The sequence below is a fragment of the Psammomys obesus genome, unplaced genomic scaffold, assembly GCF_907164565.1.
Source record: "Psammomys obesus unplaced genomic scaffold, mPsaObe1.curated_primary_1811, whole genome shotgun sequence".
In the NCBI taxonomy this organism is placed as follows: Eukaryota; Metazoa; Chordata; class Mammalia; order Rodentia; family Muridae; genus Psammomys; species Psammomys obesus.
The window spans coordinates 590,816-604,334 of NW_026590707.1; the positions used below are offsets into that span (position 1 = coordinate 590,816).

Below are 13,519 nucleotides of genomic sequence, written 5' to 3' on the forward strand. Positions count from 1 at the left end.
GGGGTGGGGAGGCCCCGCCGCGCACGGCCCCGGCCGCCCGCCCGCCCGCCCGGCCGCCGCCACTTACGAGTCTCCGTCCTCCGTGAGCTGCTGCTTCCAGGGCTCGGCGGCCGCAGGCGCCTCCTGCGGCTGCAGGCGGATCTCGCGCAGCTCCTTCACCATCTGCTCGTACTCCTCGTCCTTCATGGAGTCCAGGCCGCTGTCGTGGCGGTCGTCCACCAGCCTCTCCTTCTTCAGGCCGTCCCGCGGGCCCTCCATGGCCCAGTCCTGGCCGTGGCCGGCTGGCTGAAACATGGCTGTGCGGGGCTGCGAGGGCTGCGGGCTGGGCGGCGGGCTCGGCGGCTGTGCGCTCCGGCGGCTGTGCGCTCGGCAGCGCCGCCTCGGCGCCCTATAAACGCTGGCAGGGGATTTCTCGGGGCGGGGTCAGGCGCGGGGAATTTCCAAGCCAGTCAGACTAGAAAAAGAACTGGCTCGTCCTCCGCTGCAGGAGCCTCAACCCGGGGCCGGGGTTCATCGGAGAAACTCCCTGCGATGAGCCACTGGGGTCAGGGACAGGGAACTTTTTCATGAGCCCTGAGTGTCTGGAAAGTCCTCCCGGCCGGGCCCCCCTCCCTCTAGGTACTTCCCTGCAGCCTGCACTCAGTAACCCCAACCCCTCTGCAAGCACCCTTCTTTCCTTGGGGTTTCCCACCGTCGATTTCGATTCGGGGTCCAGAGCTGCTGAGATCCCGAGGACGCGAACCTGCTGGCGGTTCCTCCTAGACGGATCTGCCAGTTGGCAGGTCCTTTCCGGTTTTTGATCTTTTGAAAACCCAAGAGTGGAAATTGGCTGGCTGGGTGCAGGGGTTTGCTTCCCCTCTGCACTCCTTTGCTGCGCAGGGACATTTGGCTGTCTCTCACTCCTATCCCTTGAAACCGTGGAAGCTTTGACATTAAACAAACAAACAAACAAAAAAAACCCCAAACGCTTGGAGAATCCCTAGATTATTTCCTAGGAGTCGATAATCTTGTCGCCCGGGGGAGGTGCAAACTCCGGCTCTGTATGGGGAAAGTACTAAATAGGAACCACTTTTCTTTTCTTTTTTTCAAGTAAAGCAAGGTGTTGATCTTTGTAGAAGCTGTAGCTTCCTTGCAACAGTAACTGCTCTAATAGTTAACTCTTGTTGCAGAGGATGGAGCCTGAGCTTATTGTGAATGCCTAGCAGAGTAACTGGTCTAGTGCCTTAGCCAAGGTTTGCCCTTAAACTTGGCTAAGAAAGTTGTGGTGAGACATCCTGCAGGAGGCTGAAGGCTGCAGTCCTAACACTGACCACATGTGAACCCTACTGGCTCTGGCCGGATACAGCACTGTGGGTAGCTTCTCCCCAGAGGAAGGGACTTGGGCCTGAGAGCCTCTAGTTTGACCTGCAGGAATAGAAGCATTGCATCCACCCATCTCCCCTCTGAGCCTGCAGGTGTGAGTGGAATCCATCAACCGCTTCTAGAATTAGCTCGGGAAAATTGAAGCATCTTGGATTAGAGTCTGTCAGAAATAGAGGCCCAAGAGGCCTCTATAGCTCTGCATAGATTTCTGGTGGGGTTTGAATGATCTTTTTCTTGATGAACCCTGTACATAAGGCCTCTTCGTAACGTCATCGCTACCCCTCACCCCCGAATATGACTGTGAAGACCCTGGGGGAAGAGATGGAAAATCCAGGAAACAAACAACAAAACTAAACCAAAATACCATCACCACACCAAAAACCCTAAAAAACAAAAGTCTCCAGACAGTAAGGATCATGTTAAAATGAAAACTTTCCCAGTGAATTCTCAGGCTTGATCTGCAAATATACAATTATTGAGACAAGGTGAGAATGATTATAAGTAGGAGATTCCAATTCCAGGCTCTGTCTTTCATTAAATATATATATTTTTTTGTTTTAAGATTTACTTATTTTATGTGCATTGGTGTTCTGTCTGCATGTATGTACGTGTGAGGGTGTCAGATCCACTGGAACTGGAGTTATAGACAGTTGTGTATTGCCATGTGGGTCCTGGGAATTGAACCTGCGTCCTTTGGAAGAGCAGCCGGGGCTCTTAACCACTCAGCTACCTCTCTAGCCCCATCTGTTTCCATTAAATACATTAGATGGAGAAGCCGCTTGTTTTGTGGTACACTTGCTTTTATAGGAAGACTGGATCTGTGCTGGCGAGGCAGTCAGAGACCAGGTTTACATTGTAGCCCCAGGGTGCTCTACAACTCACTGTGTTGTCCAGGTTAACCGTGCACGGTTAGGGAGACGTCTGCCTCAGCTTCCCCCAGCGGCATTGTAGATGTGTGCCCACCAGTTCTGGAACACTGAAGATGTCTTGTGGCTTCGTGATGGTATCATTTCTCTGCAGATACATGCCCCGCTCTGTCTTCAGAGTATGAGCATGGACATTTGGAAATATTGTAGTAAAAATTCTTAGAGGAACCCCCCTCCCCTCCCTTTATGCGTCAGGCTGGTTCTCAGAAGTAGTATTGTAAGAGCTAGGTATTGTTGCCAATTTCCTAAAGAGAAAACACAATAATACCTAGAAATTTATGAAGGCACCCAACGTCTGTCTAATTTCTACCACAGTGTTTTAATCATTTTGTTAAAGTAGATGTCATGTTAACACTTGGAAACACCTTGCAAAACAGAGACCAAATATAGTAGAATTTGGAATATACTAAAAAGTATTTAGCCTAGTCTGAGGCCAACATCGGCAACATAAGACCGTCTCTTGAAAAGCCCTGCCTTCCTTCCCCTCTCCCCCATGCAAAAAAAAAGGTATTTTTCCTTCCACCTGGGAGAGAAAGTAGAGGTGTTTTTCCATCTGAACACAGTTCTCTAAAAATGCATGGCATAGGCTAGGGGGCTGGCTCAGCAGTTAAGAGCACTAGCTGCTCTCCCAGAGTTTGAGTCCCAGCACCCACACAGGGGGCCTGTAACTCCAGTTCCGGGGTATCCAACACCTTCTTCGGGCACCAAGCATGAATGTGATGCCCATACATACATTCAGGCAAAACAGTCACATTCGTAAACATTTTTAACTAATAAAAATTTAAACAATGCATTCTGTTTTAATGAACACACGTGAAGTTAACCTTTGTGAAATAAAATGACCTAAGTGTGACCTCCAAGCCCCACTTACAAAGGATTTGGCTGCAAGTGTACAAACGTGTTTAGTCCGAGTATTTTCGCCTTTGAGATGTCCCCCCCTCCCCCGCCGCCGCCTCAGGCCCTGGGATCTACCTCCACATTGTTCACTGTGACACCTAGTGGTAGGAGTCGGCCCGGCGTTTCTGGGTTATCACAAAACCCTTTGAAAAATCTGGGAGGTGCTGAGCCTGGTGACTAGTCCGTCCCTGGGAATTCCCGGGGAGTTACCTTCTGTTTACCTGCAGCTCAGGGACACTGTGTTGATTTACTAAAGTGAGCCGACAGGTTTGCTCTGCGTCACGTGCAGCAGGTAGGAAGACACTAGACAACGAAAATGTCTCGCTTTTCAGCGTGGAGAGACCGTCTCTACTTCAGCTCTTCCCCCACTGTCAAACGCTCTCTCTAAGCTGGACCACTTTTAAAATGTTAGTGCTTTATATTTTTTTTCTTTTGAGACAAGGTCTTGCCGTGGGGCTCCAGCTGGCCTCAGCCTCCCGGGTGCTGGGATTGCAATTGTCCACCGCCCTGTCCAGCCCTGGCCTGGTGTTTGTGTGTAGAGCACCGGGAAAGGACCCCGGGATCTCTTGCAGAGGTGATAAACACTCATTTTAACACTGAACTACGCCTCAATCGTTTTTTCCTTTTAATGCAGAAGGCAAAAAATAGTAAGTTGTACCTTGTGGCGACTTGGTGTTCTGGGCTGGCGACTGGTGGATGGAAGCACTTGCCCGGGGAGCGTCGGCCCGTTAGGAGCCCTCCCGGGGAGACCAGCCCCCTACCTTTAGGGAGATTTCATACAAGTTCAGCCAGGTGGTCCCACCCTTCCCTTCCTCGCCCTCTCCACGTCCCCACTGTGGACAGCCTGGCTTATGTCAGTTGTCTGGGCCAATGAATCCCAACTTGTTTCGGCCTCAGCGCAATTCCTGAATGAGACTGCCGGTCCTGGTGCAGCCGGGCCACAGAGGAGACCTAGAAGGGCAAACGTGGTAGACATATGCAGTGGCCAGACAGCATGAATACAAGTGAGCAATCTGTGGGTAGCTCGGGCTTCTGCGGTAGCCAGCATCCGCTCCGCCGGAGACCCTGGGAGCCCCACCCGCGCCCCTCCCCAGCTATGGAGCTTTTCCCACAGAAAGGCAGCTGTCCGGCCAGCCATTTGCACCCAGATAAAAATAAACAGTCAAAGCCATAGTGCCCTTCCCTTGCTTCAAACCCGACCTTGTAGTGGAGATGAAAGCCTTACAGGATGTCAACATGACATTCCTACCTACGAGGGCAGGCCTCTCCGGAGAACCGTCCAAAGGAAGAGGTGGGCTCTCGGCTGCCAGAGCCGAACTTAACTTTCCTCCCTTTGAAGTCAGGCCGTGTCACTCTGATGTGCTTGGTATTTCGTTTGTTTGCCATTTATTAAAAGAAAAAGCAAAAAACTGAGTATCTATCTATCTGGGTTTTTTTCTGAGACAGGATTTCTCTGTGTAGTCTTGGCTGTCCTGTTTCCATGCTGGTTTGGAACTCACAGAAATCTGCCTGCCTCTGCCTCCCTGAGTGCTAGGATTACAGGCGTGTGCCACCACACCCAGCTGACAAAAAATATGAACATTGATGTGGAGTTTTCCATTAAAAAAAATGTCTTATTTGTTTTTGTTTTTTTCAAGACTGGGTTTCTCTGTGTAGCCTTGGCTGTCCTGGACTTGCTTTGTCAACCAGGCTGGCCTTGAACTCACAGCAACCCACCTACCTCTGCTCCCTGAATGATGTACCTCTATGCCTGGCTGAGTTTTTTCTTTCTATTTTTTATTTTTTATATTAATTACAGTTTATTTACTTTGTATCCCAGCTGTAACCCTCTCCCTCATTCCCTCTTAAACCGCCCCCCCCCATCTCCTCCCCTTCCATCTGACCCTAACCTATCAGGTCTCTCCAGGACTGGCTCCAATGTCCTCCTTTGTGGCCTAGCTAGGTTTTCTGAGTTTTTTCAATTTTTAAGACATATGACAGCCAGGCCTGGTGGCATGGGCTAGTAATTCCAGCTCTCAAGAGCTCTGCTGCAGGAGGATCAGAAGTTCAAGACCTGCCTGACTACCAAAAGAGTTCAAGGCCAGCCTGGATAGTGAGACCCTGCCTCAAAGTAATGAGAGGAGGCCTGGGGAGAGAACTCACAGATAAAGCACTGACCTGTCATGCTTAATTTTTCAAAACTATGAAAACTCAGAGGCCGAGCCTGGCAGACCTCTGAGTTTGAGGCTAGCCTGAGTTTACAGAGTAGTTCCTGGATAACCAGGGCTACGCAGAGAAACTCTCTCTCTGCAAAAACCAAAAAATAATAGGTTGAAACAGTCCCAGCACTGAGAGAGAGATGTGGTTACCAGGTCTCACCCTTAACCAAGGAACTTTTTTGAGATTGACACCTGCTGGCAAAGGGAAAATCGGTTTTCTCCAGCTGAGTGGGTGCCATTGGGTATATTAACATACTCCAGAACAGACCCCGTGGAGAGGAGCAGCTGGACCTTTTCATTTTCGCCATTCATTCATACAAAAAAAATCATGAAGACCAAACAGCATGCACTTCTGCATGCTTTGGCTAAGTAGGCCGCACAGGCCGTGCGTCAGCCACGGTACCGTGTAAATATTGTTTTGGGGAGGCTCTTGCTTCTACTCATGTGCCTCCGTCTACGTATTGGGCAGCTGTCATGCGAGAGCATGCGCACGCATGTGTGTGTGTGTGTGTGTGTGTGTGTCTCCATTTAGAATGTGCTAGGTCACTTTCGGCAGGCCAGGTTAGAACTAGGGACTCAAGAGTCATCCCTCCCACAAACAAGCGTTTCAACTCTACATTGTAAAACATAACGAGTCCAACATGGCTTTGATTTTCCTCAAGAGGGCTACGAGCATCTGCTCGCACGTCTGACTTTTTCAGTAATCACCGGTACATGGCTTCTGCTCACGGGGGAAGTCGCTGCAGGGTGGGCGGAGGCCCGCAATGTCAGGCCTGGCCAGAACTGGCTCCCGCCTCTCTGCTTGTTGACAGTAACCAGGCAACGGGCTCAGGTGCTAAGATTGTTCATCTCTGTTGTGTTCTGGGGAGAGCCCCGGCCGGGAATGCAGTGGCGGTTTGACAGCACACGACTCCATCATAGGCAGCTGCTCCTGCTCTCAGGTGCAAATTCATTCTGAGTTTAGTCAGGGGAGGAGGAGGCTTAGAAGGAAGGCAGACTGTCTGTAAGAGGCTGATACCTGCCAGCTCTTAGGTACACAGAGGTCCTTGTCTATGGGCAGCATAACGAGGAGAGGGGGGGTCACTGAGCTTTCTCAGCCAGGGCCACAAGCCCAGCCCACCTGCAGCAGCTATCTGGGAGTAGAAGCCCTTGCTGTCATGGTCTGAGTTTCAAGAATGGTTTGGACAAAGAAAAACAGAAAGATTGGTTTAGATGACAGGGTAAGGGAACCTTGACCTCTGCACTTTCCTGTGGGCAGCTCTGGGCCTCCCTTACATACTGTTCTCAGTCTTCCCAACACTGGGGTAAGGACTAAAGTCTTGTCCCTAAGGCTTCTGTGAGTTGGGCACCTGTAAGGACAGAGGGTCCCAAATCAAGGCTTAGCTAATTTTTGCACAGTAAAAGTAAGCGGTAGGCAGCAGCAGAAGAGCCGTAGCTGGGAGTGATGAGCAGGAAAGGCACACCCTGGCCTGGAATTTCTTTTTAACTAGGTCTCAGCTGTTGGAGTCGGGTTCATGACTGTCATGTTCCCTCTAGATAAGTGACTTAGCATGGCTCGGGGATGCGCATCATTTCCTATAGACTAGTGCTATTTCTGTGCTCAGGGTCCGGGAATACTTTTGTTAAGAACACTGATGTTTTCAGAAAGTCAGGTGAATTGAGATCTCACTAAGTCACCTGAGGCTGGTATTTGAAAATGGAGCCGATTTACCAGACTGGGAGAAAAAGGGGATACAATGACTGAAACTTGAAGGGGTCGTGAGGAAGCTGGGTGGTGATGTCTGCATGGGCATGGATTGTGACAAATAATTTCATGATTTTGATGGTGAAGAGAGAGCAAGGAAGTCACTGTAGAATCAGGTCCCCTTGTTGGCACCATCATCTTGAAGGACTCAAGTCCGCCCCCAGAACATCTGAGGGGCATCAAGCTGGACTTGAGAGCCGAGAGCGTGGGGACAAGGGAAGACGGGGTTGTACAAGCAAAGCGGAAGCACGCTTTCCAGAGAAGGCAGAGAGCCAGGTTGGAACTTTTTCTTGCAGGACAGGTTGAAATTCAGAATTCAGCCGCCAAGAGGAGCACAGTGCACTTGGTGCTGTCTGCAGCGACATCTTCTGGGCATTTTTGGAATAACGTTTCTTTGCGGAATCACATTTTCTTAAGGAAGGGATTAGGGAAAGGCTAGGCTGGCTATCTGGTTGAGGGGAGAGTTCCTCATTTATCACAAAACCAAGAAAATACCTCCTTCGGCCCGGCAGCACTCCCCTGGCAGCCTGTAGCCGGTGAGCCCCACCCACTGGCTGCTTTTGAGATGGTACACAAACACCATCCCTGTCCCCACTTCTCCGCATAGCAGGGCTGTCGGTGGTGTGGCCCGCGGTGCCCTCGGACTTGTGATCCTCAGGCCCTTCCTGTGGTTTCCCTCCAGAACCTACAGTGCTTGGTTTTTGTTGTTGTTGCTGCTACTTTATTAATAATTCATCTATTTTGTGAGTCTCACTGTCTGGCTGGCTGGGTGGAACTCGCTACGTAGATCAAGCTGTCCTCAAACTCACAGCGATCCCTCCGCCATTTTCCCTCCACCCTGCGTGCTGGGATTAAAGGACGCAGACACTGCTTCAGTTACAATTCAACTGTTTGCATACGTTATAAATGTTATTTTGTTTTGAGACAGGGTTTTTCTGTGTAGCCTGGGCTGTCCTGGAACTCAGAGATTCACCTACTTCTGCCCCTGAACGTTCGGGGTTAAAGGCATGGGACACCACCCCAGGTACGTTTTGAGCGCTTTAAAAAGCAGTTTTTGTATAAACATACACCTGTGCGTGGTTTAGAAACTTCAGTTGCTGCAGCTGAGGGTGTGGTTCAGCTGAGAGAATGACCATCTAGCATGCATGCATTCCTGGGGTTGTCCATCACAGAATAAAATCAGATGTGATGGCACAGCCAGGACAGGGAGGTGGAGGTAGAATAATAGTGACTTGAAGGCCAGCCGTGGGATGTCTGAGACCCTGTCTTAAAGGTAATTAATTAATTAGGTGGTACAAAAAGTGGCAGTTAAACAGTGAAATCTATTGGGGCTGGCAGCAGGCCTCTTGTTTAGCATGTAAGGCCCCGAGTTCAAATTCTAGTGTCCTAAGAGAATAGAAATACATTTACAACTGTTTCTGATATACATTTTTATGTTATCATTTTCTAGGCTTGAATATCCGGTGAGCTTCAGCCTTTGGGAGCAGTGTGAGTTCCTCGGCCAGCACTCACAGGTCTCCACTGTGGGTTAGCCACCGGGTTTAGTCACTGCTGGTTGGTTCCCCAGGACCAACACTGGGGCCCAGCTCTGGCCTCACTCAAGAGCCACCTCAGTCAGCTTCCTTCCAGGGCCTTTCCAAGACTCCTCCCCTGCCCAGCCCTCTTCCAGGTCCTCTGGCTCTTGAAGTCTGTCTTGCACATGGGGCCTGTATTGCCCCCAGCAGCTTAGTTACTGCTGTGTGCTATTCTCACTCCAGGTTGGGTATTCCAGGGTGTGGCATGGGTTCTGCTGGTCAGGAGAATGTTCTGAAAGCCCAGATATCTTTTTTTTCCCGTTTGTGCCTGTCATGACTGTTTCTTGCCTCTTGTCTGTCATCCAATCAACTGTCTCCACCTAGAAGTTAACTGCAAGGGCTGTCTGGTGAGTGACAGCCTTCAGGTGAGTGAATTATCACCAGGGCCACCCCCTGAAAGCAGGCAGTGAAGGGTATTCAGAGGGAGGTGCTAACCAGCTCCCCCTAGAATCTAGCCCATCCGATTGTAAACATTAGAGCATGAGCAACAGATACCAGAGCAGTGGTTCTCAAACTGTGGGTCTCAATTCCTCTGGGAATGAACATCCTTTTCCCAGGGGTCCTATATCAGGCATTCAGATTACAATCCATAACAGTAGCAAAGTTACAGTTATGAAGTAGCAACAAAATAATATTGTGGTTGGGGACACCACAACTTGAAGGCCTGTATTAAAGGGTGGCAGCAACAGGAAGTTGGGAGCCACTACTCTAGAGGCAGGCCCCCGTGGTCCCTACTCCTGGCCTCCTCTGTTACCTGTGAGTCACCCCCCTAGAGGAGCCCAAGTTACAGAGACTCACTGGGGCTGTACTTTTGCCACTTTTCAGGACAAGAGTCAGATAGGGGCTGGAGTGATGGCTCCTCAGTTAAGAGCACTTGTTGCTTTTGCAGAGGACCCCGGTTCAGTTCCCAGCGTCTACATGGCAGCCCATGACCATCCCCAACTTCAGTTCCAGAAGATCTGCTGCCCCCTTTTGGCCTCCGTGGGTACCAAGCACACCCATGGTGTACACATACATGCAGACAAAACCCTCATATGTGTGTGTGTATACATACATATATATATGTATATGTATATGTATATGTATATGTATATATATATATGTATATATATATATATATATATAGAGAGAGAGAGAGAGAGAGAGATTAAACTCTGCTTTAAGGAAACAAGAGCCAAATGCAAAACATAGCATAGGGGTAGACCATTTGTCTAACATGGCTGAGACTTTGGGTTCAGCCCACAGTACTGCCAAACAAACAAAAGAGTTCCTTGTGGAATATGAGTGCCCACGGCTGGGGAACACACTTACCCACATAACCCAATCACCTGCATGAGCTTTAGTCACAGGGCGGAAAGTTGTGAGCAAGTATCGCTAAAGCACACGTGTGGGATGTTCAGGTAGGAGCCGGGCAAGGCGGGCAGACACTGAGGGTCTAGGGGCTGCTCTTCCGGCTTGGAGCTGCAGAGTGGGTGGAGGTAAGGGCTGTCAAGCTTAGTGAGACTTTTGAAGGGTTTTAGGACCAGCCAGTGGGAGGCTGGACCCATAGCTCAGCCACAGAGCACCCGCCTCGCCCTCTCAGGGTCCTGGTCTCCATCTCTCTTACTGAAGAAAAAGGAAAAAGCCAAGGCGATGTTTTGCTGGGTCGTGAGGGTGATAGCAAGTGGCTATTAAAAGCAGCTAGAGATGAAAAGAATGAATGAATAAAAGAAACAACAACAAAAAAGGAAAGGACAGTCTGCTTCTGTGTATGGTGGAGGAGAAAGTTCATTAGAGCCAGAGGCAGACACATCCGGGAGAGTCCAGCGTGGTCTTGACCCTCAGCCACGTGGGGAGGGGGAAGGGAAGGGAAGGGGAGGGAGGGGAAGCAGGGGCAGCAGTCAGGAGGCCAGAGTCCAAAAGGGGCAGTGACTAAAATGTCTGGCTTATACGGGGAAGAGCTGCCCCAGCCCCCGGGCTGGAAAGTTCAGGGTAGGCAGCAGGGCTTGCCAGCCATCCCCTGCAGCAGGTAGGGATGCTGGGAGAACCTGGTGGCCACATCTGCTTTGATATGTTGAAGAAGTGTCTCAGCGGCTTGTCCAGGCCCTGGCTGTCCCAGAGGTGCAGGATCTTGAATACAGGTGCAGCTGCTTCAGGGAACTTCAGTTTGCACCGAGAAGCTCTGTTTTACAATTATCCTTGTTGAATTTTAAATTTTTAGACAGATTCTTGTTACGTAACGCAGGCTGGCCCGAAACTCAAGATTCTCTCCTTTCCGTCGCCCTGGTGTTGGAGTTAGAGGTGCGCAGGTTGCGCTGTCCGCCCGGCAGGGCTTCTCCATTAGTGAGTCCTCTGTGGGAGAAGGGCTTCGAGAAAGCACGCTGGGAAGAAGAGAGCGGAATCAGGCCGGTCGGTGAGAGGCCACCAGGCAGGTCTCCACACAGTCGCAGATCCATCTCCGGCCATGTACAGCCAGCTAGTGAGGTCCAGCAGCTAGCCTTCCAGATGCTTGCGGACGCTTTCAGAAGCACATCCAGCGCAAACCATCAGGCCAACAGTTTGACCGAGTTTGAAAGGACATGCAGATTCATGCAATTGGAATGGCAAGTGAGAAGCCCATTGGTATATGAAGAATGGTTTTTGCTTTCTGATTAGATAATGTCTACAGCAGTTTGTTTCCTAGATAGGCTTCCTGGCAGAGGAAATCCTAGAGAACGACCGAGTCTCTCCAGTGCAGGCTCTGTTCGCTGATCGCAGACGACCGTTCCAATAGGATTTCCGGTGACCACTCCCGGAAAGGCTCTCTAAAGTGCTTAGCGTGGCAACATCCGCTGTCGCAGGCCCCAGTCCTCTCCCTTTGTCTTTTTGTTCTCAGCTTCAGGTCTAGCAGTTTGTGGGGGCTGCGCTGGGTGACTCAGAACAGCAAAAGTGAAAATTAGCATAGGGCTAGATGTTTGAGGGTTGCTGTCTCGAGGGTGTTGAATTGGTGCTAAGAATAGGCGGGGATTCCTGGGTCAGCTCCCGGCTGACCGGCTGACCACGGGCACCGCGAGGCAGCGCTCAGTAGGCCGGCCCTCCCCAGAAGAGCGCAAAAGCCCCCAATCTATCATATCACCTCTGCCCCAGAGGAAAAAGCTCAAGGTGACAATGAATTTGGTGCTTTCAAAATGCTGACCTCCCCCCCCCCCCGCCTTTTTTTCTTTAGTCCAAGCACAAGTTCCATCCCTAACTGCCAGGAGCTGAGTTTTGCCAAAGGCCCGTTGTTAGAAGGATGGGGTGAGCACGTGATGTCCCGGGCTGCTCTTGAGCACAGCTTCCCAGAGTCAGGAGAAAGGACCGGGGCAGGAAGGACAAAGTGCACATTCCTGGTACCAAATGGAGGTACTCAGACAGCACTTTCCGCTGGGGTGTGTGTGTGTGTGTGACAGAAGGCCACCAAGATAGTTCAGTGGTGGCTGTGGTCAGGCAAAATATTAAATTATGGATTTTAAAACACTTGAGTTTTCTTCTTCTTTTTTTTTTTTTTTTTTTTTTTCCTTTTGTTTCTCCTTCCTCTTCTTGCTTTTTGGGACAGGGTTTCTCTGTCTAACTGTGGCTGTTCTGTCTGGTCACTCTGTAGACCAGGCTGGCTTCGGCCTCAGAGACCCACCTGCCTCTGCCTCTCAAGTGTGTCACTTCGACCCAGCAGCAGGGGGGTTTTCATTGGTGACTTTTTTTCTCTCTGGCTTTGAGTTGGCTTCTGGTGGCCAATTCAGAGAGTGACTTTTCGTACCCCATCTGTCCTGTAGAGGTGTCTCATCTCTGCCCCGCCCTTACGAAGATGTCACCTGCAGGTCACTTCCTTGGGTCTGAGAATCCCCGAGGGCAGAGCTATTTTGTTGTCCGGAACCTTAGGCTAGGAGCCGGATGGATGAGGTGATTTCTCCCGGTGCTCCGTTTACATTGAAGCCTGTCTCCAGCACCCTGCCAGCATGCAGCTGGTGTCCAACAACATCCTGGGGGTTGAGCCACGAGACCCTAATTCCAGTTGCTGGGTGAGGCCTTTGTAGAAGGTGGATTTGGGTGTAGGTTGTGTTCACTTTAAACTAAACGAGAGGAAAAGTAGATGTGGCTGATGCCTCTTTTTCTTTGCCAAGTGAAACAATACTGAGGGTGGAGACTCAGAGTATCTGGAACAGGGCGGAAGGGTTCCACACCCTACCCTCCTGTCCACCCTAGTGGAAAACACCCCTAAATATCAGCCCACAATAACGGACACTAACGGTGCCCTGGTGCCAGTCAGTCCTCACTCCTGTGTCTACCAACACAATGGGTTTCATGGCCCATTCTTTCCTAGGATCGCTCTGTGAAAATGATAACACGTGTAATAACTGCAGACAGCTGCAATTATCTAAATGTCTCCCTGTTAGCCAGTGGATTGTCTAAAGTCTTGTAATCAGATCAGAGTGAATGCTAATTGAAACCTAATAGGGCTTACAGCCCTGTGAGTTGCTATCAGAATTTGATTTCAATATTGTTAAATTACATACAGACGGGGCCGTCGAGCCACACTAAAAATAAACATTGTAACTTTGATAGCAAAAAAAGATGGATGCTTTCAATAAAGAGATCAATCCAGGAACGCGTTGGTATCGGGTATCGTGCTACTGCCACCTACTGGCACTTCTTGGGACTGCAGAGGTAATCTTGCAAGCCCACAGGCTTGTTTTTCTAAGTCAGAAGGAACTTTCTTGGGGCTAGAGAGAAGTTCAGCTGCTTAAGAGCAGTTGCTGAGCTTCCAGAGGACCCGAGTTCAGTTCCCCATTCCCACATGGTGACTCACCCCCCCCCCCCCCCCCC

At 50.3% G+C, this 13,519-nt stretch overlaps 1 protein-coding gene and 1 long non-coding RNA gene across 2 annotated transcripts in view; one reads left to right on the forward strand and one right to left on the reverse strand.

Annotated features, from left to right (window-relative positions):
* The window catches only part of Nfkbia (NFKB inhibitor alpha), a 3,384-nt gene extending 3,002 nt beyond the window's left edge, over window positions 1-382 (reverse strand). Inside the window, exon 1 of the mRNA XM_055608732.1 lies at window positions 68-382. Coding sequence (XP_055464707.1) covers window positions 68-294 — 227 coding nt within the window. The 5' untranslated portion in view covers window positions 295-382. The remainder of the gene's footprint in view (window positions 1-67) is intronic.
* Window positions 383-8,129: 7,747 nt separating this feature from the next.
* Window positions 8,130-10,945, forward strand: LOC129678018 (uncharacterized). Its single transcript, XR_008720307.1, has 3 exons — window positions 8,130-8,151; window positions 8,578-8,615; window positions 10,926-10,945. It is a non-coding gene; the product is annotated as an uncharacterized LOC129678018 (long non-coding RNA).
* Window positions 10,946-13,519: the final 2,574 nt, after the last annotated feature.